Source organism: Macrotis lagotis, chromosome 5 (genome assembly GCF_037893015.1).
Source record: "Macrotis lagotis isolate mMagLag1 chromosome 5, bilby.v1.9.chrom.fasta, whole genome shotgun sequence".
NCBI classification, from domain to species: domain Eukaryota; kingdom Metazoa; phylum Chordata; class Mammalia; order Peramelemorphia; family Peramelidae; genus Macrotis; species Macrotis lagotis.
The window spans coordinates 212,717,301-212,734,390 of record NC_133662.1 but is presented as its reverse complement, the minus strand read 5'-3'; the positions used below and the strand labels follow the sequence as shown (position 1 = coordinate 212,734,390).

The 17,090-nt window shown below is 57.0% G+C and overlaps 2 protein-coding genes across 4 annotated transcripts in view; one reads left to right on the top strand and one right to left on the bottom strand.

Moving 5' to 3' along the window:
* AMPD2 (adenosine monophosphate deaminase 2) overlaps positions 1-16,566 on the bottom strand; it is a 28,102-nt gene extending 11,536 nt beyond the window's left edge. Inside the window, exons 1-17 of one of the 3 annotated variants that reach the window (XM_074188355.1) lie at positions 16,482-16,566; positions 7,598-7,728; positions 7,238-7,368; positions 6,789-6,857; positions 6,282-6,393; positions 5,853-6,039; positions 5,287-5,428; positions 5,005-5,094; positions 4,759-4,888; positions 3,703-3,897; positions 3,465-3,596; positions 2,678-2,841; positions 2,299-2,425; positions 2,037-2,200; positions 1,436-1,556; positions 483-656; positions 118-228 (exon numbers count right to left, since the gene is read on the bottom strand). In XM_074188355.1, coding sequence (XP_074044456.1) covers positions 118-228; positions 483-656; positions 1,436-1,556; positions 2,037-2,200; positions 2,299-2,425; positions 2,678-2,841; positions 3,465-3,596; positions 3,703-3,897; positions 4,759-4,888; positions 5,005-5,094; positions 5,287-5,428; positions 5,853-6,039; positions 6,282-6,393; positions 6,789-6,857; positions 7,238-7,368; positions 7,598-7,728; positions 16,482-16,491 — 2,190 coding nt within the window. In that variant the 5' untranslated portion in view covers positions 16,492-16,566. Of the gene's footprint in view, positions 1-117; positions 229-482; positions 657-1,435; positions 1,557-2,036; positions 2,201-2,298; positions 2,426-2,677; positions 2,842-3,464; positions 3,597-3,702; positions 3,898-4,758; positions 4,889-5,004; positions 5,095-5,286; positions 5,429-5,852; positions 6,040-6,281; positions 6,394-6,788; positions 6,858-7,237; positions 7,369-7,597; positions 7,867-14,458; positions 14,585-16,481 lie in introns of those variants that run through there. The other 2 variants (XM_074188354.1, XM_074188353.1) reach the window with 2 other exon arrangements.
* LOC141488357 (uncharacterized) lies at positions 7,051-11,620 on the top strand. The gene is made up of 4 exons (XM_074188362.1): positions 7,051-7,132; positions 7,288-7,631; positions 8,045-8,797; positions 11,056-11,620. The coding sequence occupies exons 3-4, from the start codon at positions 8,202-8,204 to the stop codon at positions 11,108-11,110; spliced, it is 651 nt and encodes a 216-aa protein (XP_074044463.1). The 5' UTR covers positions 7,051-7,132; positions 7,288-7,631; positions 8,045-8,201; the 3' UTR covers positions 11,111-11,620.
* Positions 16,567-17,090: the final 524 nt, after the last annotated feature.

Sequence of the window (17,090 nt, the reverse complement as noted above, 5' to 3'; positions counted from 1 at the left end):
ACGGCAGGTCTTCCGGGAGCATCTGATGCTTTGCTCTTGCAGGTTCAGGCCCTCCCCTCCCTGAGTCCTGGGGGACGCAACACCCCAGGCTGATCATCGAGGGCTGTCGGTCCTTACCTTGTGGGAGAAGCCGCTCATGAGGACACTGTTTCGGGCCAGCTCACACATGTCACAAGAACTCAGCTTCCACACCTGAGTGGCAATGCTATATTCCTCCATCAGAGGTTCCTGGGGTCGGGAAAAGTTCTTTAGGAGTCACCCCAACTGCCCTCCAGGCCCTTCCCCAGATGCCAGCATCACGAGCCCCGAGCCCTCTGAGAGGAGGAGTGGGCAGAAGTCGGGGCCCTGCATCTCTATCACTGTCGGGATGGTCAAGGAGCACCCAGGTGTGGGCTGGGCCAGGGGGCAGTACTGTGTTCTCCCAGCAGGGGACAGCACCTGCCCTCAAGAACCAAGTGGGCATGGTGAACAGGGTCTCTGACCTTGGTGAAATGAAACTGCAGGGGGTCATCCGTGGACAGCGAGACCATGAGCCCCCGTGACAGGTACTCAGGCAGCGGGTTGCGGTGGTAGCTGAGAAACAGACTGTTGTTGCTGAGCGGGGACATGGCAATGCCAATCTGAGCCAGGTAATACAGGTACTGCAAGACTGGAGCCTGGGAAAGGAGAAGGGGTCTCGGGGGGGGCCCCAGCGCTGCTGGGGTGGAGGGGATTGCAAGCCGGGCTTGTGAAATGAGGTCATTGGGGGGGGGGACTGAGAGGGGCTGAATTAAGGGAAAGCTGTAGGGGAAGCTTCAGGAAGAAACTGAGGCTTGGGATATGAATTGAGCAGGGTGGTCGACAATGGACTACGGGAGTTGATACCGGGGGGAGTAGTCTAAGTCAAATGCTGGTTGAGAGAATTTAGGGGGAAAGGGATGGGATTGGGGTATTCATTGTAAGATGTTTGTGGAGAAGAGGGGAAGCAACGCTAGGAGTATTGGTTGGAAAGGCCTCAAGGCCCCATGAAGGGCAATTCTGCTGGTTGAGAAAGGTGGTATCATTGGCTGTTGGAGTAAATTACTGATGAATTAAAGTGTGATGGTGTTAAAAAGGGTGATCACGGGAGGCCAGAGTGGTCATTGAGGATGGAGCAGGAAGAGCAGGAAATAGTGACTGGTGGTTAGTACTGATTGAGAAAAACACCAGGGTGGTATTGACTATTGTTAGGAATAGGGTGTTGGAAGTTGTTGGAGGTCCTGGTTGAGAAGGATGAAAAAAAGTACCAGCTGCTGGAGCATCTGGGATGAATACTGGTTGGAGAGGACAGTGGCTGAGAAAGTTGGGGGTAGCAGTTGTGGGGAGGGGTACTGGTTGTTACATCTATTGACTGGGGGGGGGGGTCCTGGATGAACAGAACAGGGGGAGGGTGGGGCAGGCTTTGGATCTGACTGACCTTTCGAAGCAACAGTCCATGGGAAATGTTCTCGGCCAGCATGAAGGCTGATACCAGATGGTGGATGGGTCCTGCCTCCCCACAGTGGGGCCGGAGCACAAAGGTGTGAAAGCCTCGCTGTCTGGGTTGGAGAATAGGATCATTTCAATCTCACAGCTACCTCCCTATCTGGGATCCAGGACTCCTCCACCCTGAAACTCCCCCCTTGGGAGAATAGCTTAGAGATGAAACTAGAAAGCCCTCAGAGTGTAGCAGGAGAACAAGGGACAAAGAAAGGAGGGCCGTAGAGGGCATCCCGTGGGTGCCAGGCTAGAAGAAAAAAAGGAGGAAGGGGTAAAGGTGGAGCTTGTGGGGAGAAGGGCCCGGCCATGGAACAGAAGAAGAAGAGAAAGGGGATCTGGTGGTCTCCAATTACAGGAGTGGTGGAAAGCATCTTGGTGCAGTAGGGAAAGTCCTGGATTAAAGGCCCAAAGTCTTCATCACTAACTGCCCTGAGAGAAGTCTAAGAACATCCTGAATCAAAGAGGAGAGGTGCTCTATAAAGCAAAGCATCATCCGTCTAGGCACATGGAAACCACTGCCAGCAGCACTCCCAGCTCACCTGCGCAGGTGGTTGAGCACAGCCATGTTGGCATAGGTGTAGTACAGGTAGTAAGAGTAGGGCGGGTTGTCCTCCTCCACCCAGGCCTCGGGCAGAGGACTTTCCAGATTGAAGACATGGTTCTCCGGCTTGGACTCATCATCCACACTGTCAAATCCATCCACCTGGGGTGGGAGCAGAGGAGAGAGGTGGGGAAGAAAGGTCAGAGGCCCCACAGGTGGGTGAGGCTGGTGACCTCTCCACCGGACCTGCAAACACTCACGTGCTCCAAAAAGAGGTGCAGCTCTGGATGGCTGGCCGGGTGCACGGTGGCCTCAAAGAGTGGCAGGAAGATGTTCTCCAGCATCTCCTGGAAGTTGGCCAGCTGGCCTTTGGTCCGGTAGACATCACTGCACGGGAGGAGGGGTGGGGGACATGTCAGAGGCCAGTCTGTGGTGGCTGAGCCGTCCAGCAGGAGCTTGGAGCTCCCAGGGGCTGAAGGAGTGGAAGCAGTGCCCTCTGATACCCTCAGAACAGGGCAGACCATGTGGCTGACCATTCCTGCACCCTGGGGAGAAGCTGGGAATGGACACAGGCTTCTCTGGGGGCTGGAGCCCGGCCCCTTGGGGCACCATCCCACCCCCTGCTCAGGGGGCACTCACAAGAGCCGGGGCACCTGCACCAGCCAGCGTACGTTGGGCGAGTGTACACGGTGTCCTACAGCCCAGCGCGCCAGCTTGTCCCACTCATCCCGAGAGCGCCCGTATATGGACAGACGCAGCTCTGCGTTCTGGTACTTGCTCTCCTCCAAGTCTGACATCACCTCCTGAGGGAGACCCAGAGACACAGACCAGTCACATAGGAGAGAGCCTAGCGCCTGGTGTCAGGAAATCCAAGTTCAAGTCCTGCCTCTGACACTCACTAGCAAATGTAGTAACAAAAATGATAACAACAACAGCTAGTATCTATGCAGCCCTTTAAGACTGGCAAAGTAGGGGCAGTTAGGTAGCGCAGTGGATAGAACACTAGTCCCAGAGTCAAGAGGATCTGTGTTCAAATCCAGCCTCAGACACTTAATAAATACCTAACTGTGTGACCTTGGGCAAGTCACTTAACCCCATTGCCTTGCCAAAAAAAACAAAAGAAAAAAAAGAAAGCCTGGTAAAGCAACTAGGGCAGTAGCTGCTATTACCCCCATTTCCCAGATCAGAAAACTAAGCCACAAAACACTCAAGAAACTTGTCTAGAGACAGCTGTCTCCACCTCCTAGCCTCAGTTTCCCCATCTGTAAAATGGATATAATAATAATAACCGCATCTACCTCCCAAGGTCGCTGTGGGGTTTGAATGAGATAATATTTATCAAGTTCTTTGTACAGATGACTATGAGCTTTAATTATTCTATCTTGACTATTATCTATTAATATATTATTATAAACAACACCCTTACCTTGATGATGTGGGCAAAGTACTTCCCCGAGACCCTGTTGTCTGTTTTGATGAAAATCTCCCGAAGAACAGACTCCCCGATGGGGTTGTACTTGGCATTGAACTTGTCAAAGCGATGGAAAGTGTTCCGGTCCTAGGAGCAGGCCAGGCCAGAGCTCTCAGGCCCCCTCCCCCCAGAGTCAAGAGCACAAGCCCACCACCTTTCCTCACCGACCCGGACCCCCCTCCCTGGGACCTACTGCATGCACATCCAGGGTGTCCACACTCAGGTCGTAAGCCGTGAGGTTCATGCTCTGGAAGACCTCACGCAGCGTCTGCTCCCGGCCCTGCTCCACGTGCACGATCTCCTCCAGGTGCTTCTTCATGGCCCTCTTGATAAAGCGAAGGAGGTGCTTCTGGTTCATACAGGACGAGGCGTGGATGTGTGTGTCCACCTGCAGGCACCACAGAGGTGCAGAGGAGTCAGCGAGTGGGGGGAGGGGCTGGAGGGAAAGGTTCCTGGGCTCAAAGGTAGGACCTGTCCTGCCAGGCTCCAGGGGGGCAAAAGTCTACTTGGCCTCAGGTGGGGAAAACTGTCTCCCTCTCTAGGAAGTGAAGGTTTCTCTCTAGAAACCTCCCTAGGAGGAAAAGCATTCTTCCTCTCTAGACATTGGAGAAAGATCTCCTGGGCGACTCCTGCACCGGGGGAGAAGGACTGGAGGGAGAGGCGCCAGGCCAGGGCATGGATCTGGGGGAAAGTTAGGAAGAAGAAGAAGAGAAAAGGGAGGGAGAGGAAAGAACAGAAAAAGGAGAAGAGGAGAGAAAGAGGGAAGGGAGGAGAGAGAGAGAGAGAGAGAGAGAGAGAGAGAGAGAGAGAGAGAGAGAGAGAGAGAGAGAGAGAGAGAATGGAAAGGGGGAGAGAGAAAGGAGGGGAAAGAGACAGGAAAGAGGGAGACAGAAGGGAAGAGAAAGGAAGAAAGGGAAAGGGGAAGGGGGAAAAAAGAGCAGAGAGTGAGAGTAAAAGAGGATGAAAGGAGAAAGGAAAGAGGAGGCCTGGACTGGTGGCAGAGGGGGGGACTCTTGACGACAGGATGACTATGACACAGAGGTCAGGTACAATTGATGGATCATCAGATTTGCTGAACTGCTTTTTTTCCTTCTTTTAAATATTCTTGTAACAAGGGAAGGATTATCATATAGGTGAGAGGAAAGAGATATTTAGAAATGAGGGTACTATGAAAACAAAAAAAAAATCAATAAAAATAAGGAATTGGATTTTTTTTTTTTAAAGGAGAGGGAAAGGCAAAAGAACTGACCTTCCTAATGTTGTAGAAGTCTCGATGGGGCACCTTCTTCTGGGCAGCCAGCTCCTTCATCTCATTGAGCAGCACATGCATTTGAAATTTGGAGCTCAGATATTGCAAGCGACGGTAGCAGAAGGACTTTCTGGGAGATGGAAAGAGTCAAGGTCACCCGGGAGGATGACGTGTGGTGGATGCATGGTGGATCAGGATGGCATGCCTGAGCCCCCAGGAGGGTGGCAAGAGATCGGGGGGACTTACATGGGACCATTGATGATCAGCGCCATCAGCACATTGACGTCAGCTACAAACTCCTGGAGGTCCGGATACGGCAGCTCCAGCTCTGAGTTCCTGCGGGGAGCCTGGGCTGAGGAGAGGGAGCCAGGTCCAATGGCCTACCTCCCTCTCCATCTCAGCTCAGACACCCCCAAACCCCACCCCACCCCCCAGAGGACCTTTCTCCCTCCCTAAGCCCCCTCCTCATCACCACCATCATCTGCCCTCCCTGTTCCCTCCCTCCCTCCCTCCTTCCTTTTCACTTACTGCTCCTCAGGATCCCTCTTCAGGTAGACGTGAACAACTCCCCGGACCATGCGGAGGCCAAAGCCTAGGTCGCCGGGCATGGCCTCAGGCTCACAGTGGTCATAAGGGTGCTGCTCTAGCACAGGGGGGTGCACAGGGGCGTCTGGGGGGTGTGAGTGGGGAAGAATACAGCATCAGGACCGTGGGGATTTCCACGGCTCTGCCTCCTTCTCGACCCAAAGTCGGGTCTGGCAAGGGAGGCTCAGAGCTTCTCCCCATCCCCAAACCTGGGGCCACTGAGTGTGTGTGGACCCCTGGGGGTGGCGGGTAATAAGTCCTGAAGGCCCCACCTTTCCACCCCATCTCATCTCCCAGGTTGGAGGCCCCGGGGGCCCAGGTAGATCTGAGTAGGGCTGGGCCCGGGAAAGGGAAAAAGCAAGGGAAGTGAGGGTCAGGGCAGGGGTCGGAAAGGACCTAAGGCCTCTCGCAATGGGGGGTGAGGAGGTGAAGGACGTACCCAGGTATTCCCAGGCTTGGGGCCCCTCTCCTGAGAACAGGAATAGAAAGGAAACAAGAGGATGTCGCACCTGCAGCCACAGGGGTCTCTGGGCCCTGCTCAAAGGCCCTCGTCTCCAGGGGCTTCTCGGCCAGCTGCTGCAGGAAGCGGCGAGTGGTGGGGCAGAAGCTCTGAAGCGCCAGGGCCATGTACTTCTCCCGGATGAACAGGGCCCGGACCACACTCTTAGCTGCATCCAACAGGTCGGTGAAGGGGACCTGGTCACAAGGGATGGAGGCGGGGAGAAGGGCTTGTTCTCACTTGTCCTTTTTCCCAGATGGCGTCTCTGCATCCACCGTGCAAGCCCCCACCCCTCCTCCCCTTCATCCCAGGACATCCCCCCTGCTTGTGCCATGAAAAGCCAGCTTAAGAGCTCCCAGATGGCCAAGCTCAGTGATCCCAGATCCCGGAGGCTGAGCACAGAGCCACCTCCCAGGCCCCGCACCCCGGCCACACTCACCCCACACTTCTCCTCCCCAGAGATGGAGACCCTCTGAAACTCTCGTTCCAGATGCCCATCTCGCTCTCTGGGTCCACGGTCCCCTTGAGCTTCACTTTGCTCCTTATACAACCTGGAGAGAGAGAGCCCCAGGAAGTGAAGGGGGGAAGGAGGGCAGGGGGGGTGATGCTGTTCACACTCCTCTTCAAAGCTTTGTATTTGGCAGAGGGGCAATGGGGCGGGGGGCAGGCTGGTAACAAGGCCTGCCCCAGGAAAGGCTGACCTGAAGGAGAGCTAAAGCTGGTCCTAGGACCGGACTCAATCTGGAGGGCCATCAGGCTACCCCAGGACAAGGAGCCCGACCAGGTCCTGGATCAATAGAGAATGAGATCGATCAGGCCCGGCCCTGGCGCTGCCAGGTGAGAGGAGATAGAAAACAGGCTCAAAAATAATAATCCCTGGATTGGGGGGAAGTGGGGAGCAGGCAGGAAGGGAAAAGCAGGCTCTCCCAGCCTCGCCTCCACTCACTGCAGGTCTGAATCGCTGTCTGTCTTCAGGAAGTCTTGCTTGGCCCTAAGCAGAATGTCCGGTTCCAATCTGGAGGGAAGAGAGGCCAGGGAGCTGACAAGGGCCTGGACGCAGGGAGAAGCAGGCAAGCAAGGCACCCCCTGGGCCCGGTCCCACAGGGGAGCAAGGGATAGGAACTGATGGGAGTGGGGGAGGAGAGACGTGTGCGGTGGGGAGCAGAAGAGTGAGCCCCTTCCCCTCCTCCCATACTACTGGTTAAACAGGGAAAGACAAAGGGGGGAACCTCGTAACTTTGAAGACCAAGCTTCATAAAAGACGGAGGACAACTGTGACCTGTAGCACAGGTTTCTCTACGTGGGGACTCTCCCTCGTGGGTCGCTGTGGCCAATCGCTGGCCGGGTTCTCAGGGGGCAGTGGAAGGCGTGGGGGAGGAGGCAGAGGGGACTCACTTGACATCCTGGCTAATCTGACGCTCCAACCGCTGGCGCCTCTCCTCCAGCTGCTCAATGGGACTCTCCTCCGGGAATTCATATGGGGCACTCCGGAGCTCACTCTCTGCCAAGGAGCGGCTAAACAATTCCTGGCAAGAGAGAACCAAGATGGCAGGGGCATCCTCTGGGGACGTGCAACCACGGACGGGCTCTGCCCATCCCAGCAGCAGGGCAGCCCCGGCACACTCCTCCCTGCCCAGTCTGAGTTTGAAAGGGACGGATGAGGAAAGGACTGAAAAGCAGTACACGGGCAGGCATGCATCAGGAATGGGAAGAGGGGAGCAGCAAGGGCGTGGACCAGGGGGCACAGGAGGGTACCTCAGCGATCTCCTTGCATTTGCCATCCATGGAGGTGCGCAGGTCGAGTGGGAAGTGCTTGAGGCAGGGGGGAGGGCCCGGCAGGGAGCGGGCAGATTGCAGCGGGGGTGCCCCCAGCCCTCCCCGAGTCTCTGCAGAGACAGAGACGGTGCCTGGGGTCAGCAAGGCACAGGAAAGGGGAGGGCAGAGCCCTTCCCCAGGGCCCCGTTTCTGGCTGACCTCCCTCATGTGAGCTCGGGCCCATGCTGGCTGAGGATCAGTTGGGTAGGCAAGGACCAGACTCACAGCAAGGGCTGCAGGCGGGGGGGGGGGGGGGGGGGAGCCGACTGCTGAGATGGTTCGAGCCCCCCAAAGACCCAGCAGCCCAACTCAAAGGAAGATGAGCTATGACATCTGAGCAAAGTACTTCAAGGAGGATGCCTCACTTGACCCCTTACTCTACCCCAGGTTTTCCACCATCAATACCAACTCAGTGAAATCACACAGTAGGTACTCAGGTAGCAAGCGTTCTGATGCAGGAGCCCAAGATGCCACAGTCTGGGGGTGCTTTAGAGCCCCCCCCACATACACATCCTCATTCTCAGCCTTGTTGGGCCCCAAAACCATGTTCTGGACAGGCCTGTGGCATTCAGAGATCCCGACCCTGGGGCGGGGGGAAGCTGATATCACCAACTGGCAAGCAACAAGGGGAAACCACAGTTTGGCTCCCCAAGAGGAGCACAGCCCACAAGGGGCAGGGCCAGGGAGGCGCGGGAACTTGACTGTGTCCCCTGAGGCTGGTCCTTTCCCGGAGGACCCCGGAGCAGCCAAGAGGCAGCCTGGCCCCACCCCACAGCTGGCTGCCCCTCCGGGAAGGAGCCACCACCACCAGGCTACGCCACTCTCAGGCCCAGGCCAGCGGGCGCCCAGAAGGGTCCGGGCAGCTGCTGGGACCTGCTCACCATTCAAGTGCCTCAGAGGAGCGCCCGACACCCAGAAGCCCCAGAGGTCTGGGCAGACACCCTGCTCCATGCCCCGGGGCTGCCCCCATCCACCTGGCCTCCAGGCCCACATCCCCCTCCTCCCACATCCAGAGGTGCAAGACCAGGTACAAAGCGGGTCAAAACTGTGGCTCAGCAATGCTCCCCGCTCCGGTCCTGGGAGAGGCTGGGGGCACCGTCCAGAGGAGGTTGGCAAGGCCAGCACGCCAGCATGGCCCAGGTACCAGCACACCAGGGGCCCAGCACCCTCTCCCCAGGCCCCTCAGAGCTCCGCTGCCCAGCCCCCCAGGCTCAGGAGAAGCCCCCAGCCCCACTCACTGCTCTCTGGCCCAAGCCCAGGCCCTGGCTCTCAACCCCTCCCGGCCCTCTCCCCTACCTGCAGAGATCTGGCAGCCCCGGCCAGGCCTCTGCCAGCGGCGTGCCCTCACTGGAGCCGCTGCCCGCCCGCCCGCCCGTGTGAGGCTGCAGTCAGTCCCCGAGGACGGCTCTGGAGCCGGCACGGACCGTACCAAGTGCAGCTGCAGACGGGGGAGGCGGGGTGGGGAGAGGGAGAAGGGCTGGGGTGTCAGGGCAGGGGCAGGCGGGGGCCACGAGTCCATCAGGAGACCTGGCTGGGCAACAGTGAGAGTTGGGGCGGTGGGGGCAGAGAGGCGGCAGAGGCGGCGAGCAAGGGGCACCCCAAAGCTGGCCCTGGGCCTTAACCCCTGGACGACCAGAGCAGAGGCCAGAGCTGGACATCCAAGAGGAGGAGCCAGGAACCTGGCCGGGAGTGGGGAGGAGCACGGCCTGGCAGGGGCTCGGGGAGGCCCTGGGGTCCACTGGCTGGTGCTGACCCAAGGGCGGCTGGCCCTCTGGAAAGGCCGCCAGGACCCTGGCTCTCTGGGGGACAGCCGCCCTCAAGAGCCTGGTGGGGGACTCAGGGGGGCATCACCTGCCCTGCACAAGAGGCGACCCCCCCTATTGTTAGAAGTCCAAAGCTTTCCCAGCTGCGAAGGGGGCTCCCTGCGGGGAAGGCCCAAGAGAGGCACAAGCAGGCAGAGCCAGAGACAGCCAGAAAGAGAGAGACAGAGAGAGAGAGACAGACAGACAGACAGAGACAGACAGAGAGAGAGAGAGACAGACAGAGAGAGACAGAGAGACAAAGAGAGAGAGAGAGAGAGAGACAGACAGACAGAGACAGAGAGACAAAGAGAGACAGACAGACAGACAGAGACAGAGAGAGAGAAGGAGAAGGGAGAATAATGAGAGAGGGAGAGACAGAAAGAGAAAAGAGGAAGGAAGAAAGAAGAATGAGAGAGAAAAAAAGAGGAAAATGAGAGACAGAAAGACTAGGGAGGGAGAAAGGAGAGAGAAAGAAAAGAAGGAAAATGAAAGGGAGGGGGGAGGAAGGAAGAAAAATGGGAGAAAAAGGGAGGAAAATGAGAGAAAGAAAAGGAAGGAGGGAGAGGAGAGAAAGAAAAAGAGAAGGGAAAATAAAAAAGAGGAAAGGAGAGAGAAAGGTAGAAGAAAGAAAACGAGAGAAATAAAAAGAGAGAGGAGGGGAAAAGAGACAAGAGGAGGGAGAGAAGAGAGTCACAAAAAGGAAGAATAAGAGGGAAATAGAAAGGAGAGGGAGAGAAAGGTAGGAGAGAGGAGGAGACAGAAAGGGAAAGAGAAAAAGAAAAGAAGAGGGAGGGAGGAATAGGAAATAGAGAGAAAGAGAAGGAGAGAAGGACAGAGAAGGGAAAGAAAAAGAGGAGGGAAAATTAAAAAGGAGAGGAAAAGAGGGAGAGAGAACAAGAAAAGAGAGGAAGGAGGACCAAAGAGAAGAGAAACAGAAAGAAAAAGGGATAATTAAAAAGGAAAGAAGGTAGAAGGGAGGAAGAAAGAAGAGAGAAAAAGAGAAAGGAAAATAAAAAGGGAGAGAAAGTAGAAGAGAGAGAGAAAAGGAAAGAAAAAAGAAGAAAACAGCAGAAAGAGGGGAATGAGAAAGAAAAGGAACAGGGAAGGAGAAAAAAGCAAAAAGAGAAGGGAAAAATAGGAAAGGGAGAGGAAAGAGGGAGAGAGAAGAAACAAAAGGGGAAAAGAAAGAAGAAAAGGCAAAGAAAAGAGGAAAGGGAAGAGAAGAGAGGAAAAAGAAAGAAGAAAGGAGAGACAGGGAAAGAAAAAAAGGGGGAGAAAGAAGAGAAAGAAAGAGGAGGGAAGGAGAACCAAAGAGAAGAGAGGAAAAAGAAAGAAGGAAGGAGAGAAGAAGAAAGAGAAAAAAGAGAGGAGGAGAGACACAGACCCTACCTGGAACTGAAGGATGCAGAGTTAGCCAAGGCCGGTGCCGGGGCTGATGACAGAGACCAGTGGTCTCAAAGGCGACCCCCACCTCCCACAGGGCCATCCATCCCCTCCCCCACTCTAGCCCACCCCTCCCCGCCTCCAGGCCAGACTCTGCCCCTCACTCAACAGGCAGGTCCTGGGCCTGGGACTCAAGGCTCTGGCTCTCTCCAGGCTACAGGCTGGACGTCCTCCAAAACACGAGCCAAGGGGCTTTCTCGTGCAATAGAAAGCTCCAGAGGAGATTCACCACAAGACGTGAGAACTGCAAAGCCCAGCCTCAGGGTCCAGGAAAGGAATAAAGGTCGAGCAGCTGGCCAGGGGCTGGTGGCCTTTAACCAAGGGCTGGACGGCCGCCCGTGGAGGAGAGTCTGTGGAATCTAGTCTCTGAGGCTCCTTCTGCCTGGGATTCTGGCAGCCTCCATCCCCCAGACCCCAAAGAAGGGACGGTCACCCTGAGGCCACCTCTCCAGGACAGGGGGGAGTCCGGGTTCCTTGCGGCCTCTACCTCTCCCAGGGAGAGTCCAGAGAGGAACAAAGGCTGCCATCATCAAGGAGAATCCCTGAAAGCCCCAGGGAACCTGGGTCCTTGCTTCTCCTACAAGGCTCCCCTTGTGGTCCAGCTAGACTGGAGGACCGTGAGAGAGGAGAGAGTCGGAAGTGGATTCAAATCCGAGCTGACACTTACCGGCTGGGTGGCCCAAAGCAAATCAATTCACCTCGGTTTCCTCATCCCGAAGGCAAGCATAAAACTAATACTTCAGTGCTGTTGGGAGAGGAGAACTTTGAAATCTCTAGAATGCTCCCACATCATGGTGGTTGTTATTTTCCTCTAAAGGATGTGGGTGTGGCCTCGGAGCCCAAATCCAGGCTATTTTCTGGCCCAGGGCAAAGAGAATCCTAATTTACCCTTCAAAGGTCAGCTCCAGGTTATGGGCCAGACAGAGGCCCACCTTGACCTCTACCTTTTTCCCCCATCTGGGAATGTCCGCAGGATTCCTGGGGCCCTGGGGCAGGCCGGACCATCTCCCCAAAGTAAGGGGGGCTGCCGGGTCACAGGATAGTCCCTAGGAGTAAAAACAGGCCACCGTGCCACAGAAGCCTTAGCAGCCGGCCCAGCTGAATGGGACTGTTAGGCAAGGTGACTGTTTCTCTTCTTTCAAGGTAAAATAATCTTGTTTTTGAAGACACTGGAAGAAAGAAGCCTCACACTGTGAGCAGCCAGCCTCAGCCAGAGGCGCCTCACAAGACCTTCTGCGGAGGCTGCGAGGGGCTCCGGGGTTAGAACCCGGGACCTCGCGTGACTCAGGTGAGAGGAGCCTCAGCTTCTCACCAGCTGGGACCCGGGCAGGTCTGCTTCTGCCTCGGTTTCCTTGACTACAGAACAGGGGCAGAAATAGCCCCTGCCACCCATGGTTGCTATGAATGACACAATATTGGTAAGGCAGCTAGCATGCGGCTGGCATCAGTCCTATTGTTCAATTCCTTCCCTCCTAAGGGGGTTGATTTGGGGCTCCCTCGTCTTACAGACTAACTCTCCGGGATACAATCCACGCTACCTCAAAGTCTGTGACTCACGTAATCTCAGGAGTGGGAAGACTGAATGTCATCCAACCCAACCTGTATCTGAACCAGAATTACCTCCACAGCGATCCTAACAAGTGCCGGCCCATCTCCTTCTGGCAGGACGTGTGGGAAAGCACCTCGAGCCAATTAGGTGGCACAGTGGATCCGAGGCTTACTAGCCGGGCGACCCTGGACAAGTCACTTAGCTTGCCTCAGTTTCCCCCTCTATAAAATGGGTTTACTAATAGCTCGGTAATAATGATATATTTATAAAGCACTATAAATGGTAGCTATTAATGAAAGCAAATTGCCAGTTCACAGGGTGATCTCTGGGAGTCTGTGTGAACCACTTAAGGTTTTTCCCCCCCAGGCTGTAGAAAAATGTACAAAATACAAGCTAAAACCACAGGCAAATAGCAGCCCTGGCCTTCTGGGAGACCCAGCTGTCTGCAGAAACCCTGGCACCTATCCTGAGTTTTGTATTCATTGAGCAACCCAGCCTATTTAAACCTCATTGGCAGCCTCTTATCCTCATTGAAAACTTGGTCAAATAAAATCGAGCTGAGCCCAACATTAAGCCATTTCAAAATACTTCCTTGGCCACACCAAGGTATGGTGGCCCCTACATCCATCTGCCCTTCAGGATGGTCTCCTGGACAGCAGGTTCTCCTCCTTTCCAAGACCTTGTATTTCTTACCAACTCAACAAGCCAACAGGTCAACAATTGAATTTCCCAAAGACATCAGCAGGGGGAAAGAGCAGCCCCCTCCTATCACACAAAACAGCTGGCATAAACCTGGGTACCTCCGGGGGTCCAAACATGAGTCAGCAAAGACCTAAACCTGGGCAGCCTCGCTGGAGGCGAGGTGCTACCAACTGTCCCCCCTGGAAGCGAGACAACCTCCCTGGAGGTCAGTCATCCTTGGCAATGACATCAACCTGAGCATCCCCGAGGGCCACAACACCCATAAACCCTAGCATTCCTGGGGGCCGGGCATGCTTGGCAATGGCACAGGCCCACACACCATCAATCATGACACAAACCTGAGCGCACTCAGCAACTGTTCAGGCAAGAGCACTCTTTGGGGTTCAATGCCCTCGGCCAACACCATGATGACTGACGGTAAATGGGTATTCTTAGCAGAGACAAGGACATCCCAGAAGATAGTGCCCTCAACAATGAAATAAAAGTAAGCAGCTCTTTTTTTTTGAAGGGAAGGGGGGGTCCTCAGTAAACAGGCAAACAAAAATCAATGCATCTACTACACCCCATGAGATCCACGATGGGAGGTTGGCCAAGAAGCTCTCGGCAAAGTCACAGATCCAGGCAGCCCTTCATCATCTTCCCTAAATGGTGCAATGGTGTCTGTCAGAGCAGGAACAAGAAGAGTCTATGAAGCAGCCTGCTTATATGTGCGCACACACACACGCACACACACATGCAAACACACACACAGATAGATCTTTCCAGGGACCCCAACAGCTATTCCAAGGGTCATCGTGCCCATGAGCACCATGACATCATCACAGGCATGGCCTGAGACGGGACAGCTGAATACAGATGGGGCAATCAATCAGCACAAACTCCTCCAGCTGCTGAGGCCCCTCCGGAAATCCAGAATGGAAACCGGGGGACAGAGGGGTTCAAGGAAGAGCTAGGCTGCGAGGAAGAAAGGACACAAGGCCCTCAGGTCGGGCCAGCGCCTGCCGGTGTGGCAAGCCCTCGGAGCTCCAACACGCTGCCATGTCCCAGTTCCCACTTATCACTCCATTCACACACTCTGCACTGTTTGGGGATACCTACACCCAGACAGATGCCCATGTGTACAAACAAAATCCCAGGATGTCAGACACATAAATACTGGTGCAAAGCCTGTGGGACGGGATGGGGATCAGAATCAAACACAGCCCCGGCTCTTCCCCCCACCCTCTGGGGTTACCCTGGCCCCTGGGGAAGGGGCTGCCCTCCATGCTTGACCAGGGGCAGGCCGGCTGGGGGCCCCAGACTCACCTGGGGCTACCTGCAGGCTGGCCCGCTTCTTAAAGGGGTATTTGGCCTTCGGCTTCCCTGGTGACGCCGAGGAGGATGCCATGGCTGGGGCCTCAGCTGGCAGACAGGGGCCTCGATCTGCCACATCCAACCCCTTCCTCCGCCCCGCCTCCCCTCTCCTCTCTCCTCCCCACCCCAGCCTACCCGCCCCCAACGGGGAGTGACTGATGCAGGAAGCTAAGCCCAGCTCGGCCCGGCGGGCGGAAGAGGCCCAGGCCAAGATTTCTACGGTTGCCCAGGCAACGGCAGAGTGCACTGCCTCCCTCCTTCCCTCCCTCCCACCCGCACCATCATCGCCACCCCTCAGCCCATGCCCCTGCGATGGCGCAACTGCTGTCTCCGCTGGTGGGGGAAGAGTAGAATAAGAAAGACTGGGGAGGAGGGGAGGCGGCCCGGCCAGGCCCAGCTGCCCAGGAACAGCACCCCCTGCCCAAGCAAAGCTGGGTAAAGGGAGAAGCTGGCTGGCCAAAGAACCCAGGAACCCAACCTCTGGCCTCAGCTTTAGAACTCAGGCCTTTGGCTGCAGAGGGTGGGGAGGGCGGAATTTCCCAAACCAGGTCAAAGCTGACACCCCAATTCTCCAGAGGAGGGTCCCCCCTAAGGAACAGGAGAGGTGATCCCTAGCCAGATGCAAAGGGGTCAGTCTGGGGGGACCCCACTCTCCCAGGAGGAGGGGCCCAAGGCTGGAGGGTGTGGGTGGGGGAAAACCAGGACTCCACCATCTGCGGAGCCCGGGCCTTTCCTTGGGTGGATGTGTTTTGTTTTAGTTTTGTTTTTCTTTTTGGGGCTGGGAGGGAGGATGCTTCTGGGAAATGAGAACCAGAGAAGCTCAGAGCTGGAAGGGGCACGCAGTTAGCCTCTTCATTACACACACATGAAAAAGATGCCCTGAGGTGAGGCAGGAAAAGGGAGAATGGGAACATTTAGGGGCACCACTGAAACTGATACCCGGGGGGTGGCTGGGTGGCACAGTGAATAGAGCACAGGCCTGGAGTCAGGAGGACCTGAGTTCAAATCCAGCCTCAGACACTTCATAATGACCTAGCTGTGTGGCCTTGGGCAAGCCACTGAACCCCATTTGCCTTACAAAAACCTAAAAAAAATAAAGTAAAATAAAATAAAATCTTAGATGGCCCAGTGGAGACCTGGAGTCAGGAGGACCTGAGTTCAGATCAGGCCTCAGGCACTTAATAATGACCGAGCTGTGTGGCCTGGGCAAGCCACTTGACCCCACTGCCTTGCAAGGAAAAAACAAAACTGAACTGACACCCAGAAGGTGGGAGCCCCCATCGTGCCCTTCTTGACCCAAAGCGCCCGCGGGAACAAGCCAGTTCTTGCCCCTCCATACGGAGCGCTCTGTACCTCGGGTGTGTGCTGGGGGAAGTGGCCCCTTCCTTTTATTCTAGAAAGTTAGCTAGCTCCCTCCTGGTCGGAGAACCGTATGGGGCAGAGGCCGGGCTTCTCGTGCTGGGGGTCGCAGCCCGGGTCTGGGAAGCTGTGTTTTATAAAGTAGCAGTCATCGATAATAACAATAACGATGATGATGATGATGATGATGAATGTTGGCCACAGCATCGGGGAGGCCGTGCCACCACCAGCACAGGAGCTGGATTTGGGGGGGCTGTGCCAAGTCACCGGCCTCACTGCCTCCTCCAGGGCCGTCGGGGCCCGGGGCCCGGAGAGGGCCAGGGAAGTATTCACTTTGATGCTGTGTCTCAAAAACTAAATTTAAGAAAAATTACCAAAAAATGGGTTTCCTTTGAAATCTTTGGTATTTATTTTAAGCCTGTAAGGGAATGTGGCTTGGGGGAGGGGGCACAGGCTTCCCCGGACTGCCCCCACGAGAGGCAGCGATGGGAGGGGAGTGACTGGCGTAGGGTCACCCCTCCCGCCCGCGGGGGCCGCAGGCCGGCCTCCCTCTCCCCGGGGCCTGCGGGGGGCAGAGGTCAGGCCCCCGCCGCCCCGGCCCCCCGGAAGCACTCACCTGCTGCCATGCTGGCGGGAGGGGGCCGCGGCGCGGCGGGCCACGTGCTCCCGGGGAGCCGGGCCCGGAACTGGCGGCCCGGGGCAGCGGGGCTCGGACTCCGACCCCGGCCGGGGGCGGGGAGCAGACGCGGCGCAGCGGCACCCCCGCCCCCCGAAAACAGCCCACCCCAAAACGGCGCGGCCCCGCCCCGGCAGGCCCCGCCCCCGGCGCCCCCACCTCTCGGCCCGCCTCCTGCCGGCTCGCGGTCACGTGGGCGGCTCGGCCGCGGCGCTGCTGGGGGGCGGGGGCGGGGCGGGGCGGCCGGGGCGGGGCCGGCGGGGGCGGGGCATCCGGGGCAGGGGCGGGGCGGCGGGGGTGGGGCGGGGCATCCGGGGCGGGGGCGGGGCGGCGGGGGTGGGGCGGGGCGGCCGGGCTCCTCCCACACGCCGCCTCCCTCCTCCGAGCCCAATGGCAGCCCCGCCCGCAGGGCTCCGCGGCTCCGGGAGGGGCGGCCCCCCCCCCCGCCCCCCAGCCTCCGGCATCCCGTGGCGGGACGGGGAGGCCCTGGAGGCCCGGGGGAGACGCGGGGGGCCCCGGAGGCCGGGGAGGCCCGGGAGACGCGGGGGG

What these genes read in the sequence shown, in the direction of transcription:
- LOC141488357 (XM_074188362.1), top strand. Translation starts at nt 8,202, where the DNA reads ATGTTCTGGACAGGCCTGTGGCATTCAGAGATCCCGACCCTGGGGCGG. An exon ending in AGCACGCCAGCATGGCCCAG is followed by an intron (nt 8,798 to 11,055) that starts GTACCAGCACAC and finishes GGCTCTCTCCAG; the next exon opens with GCTACAGGCTGGACGTCCTC.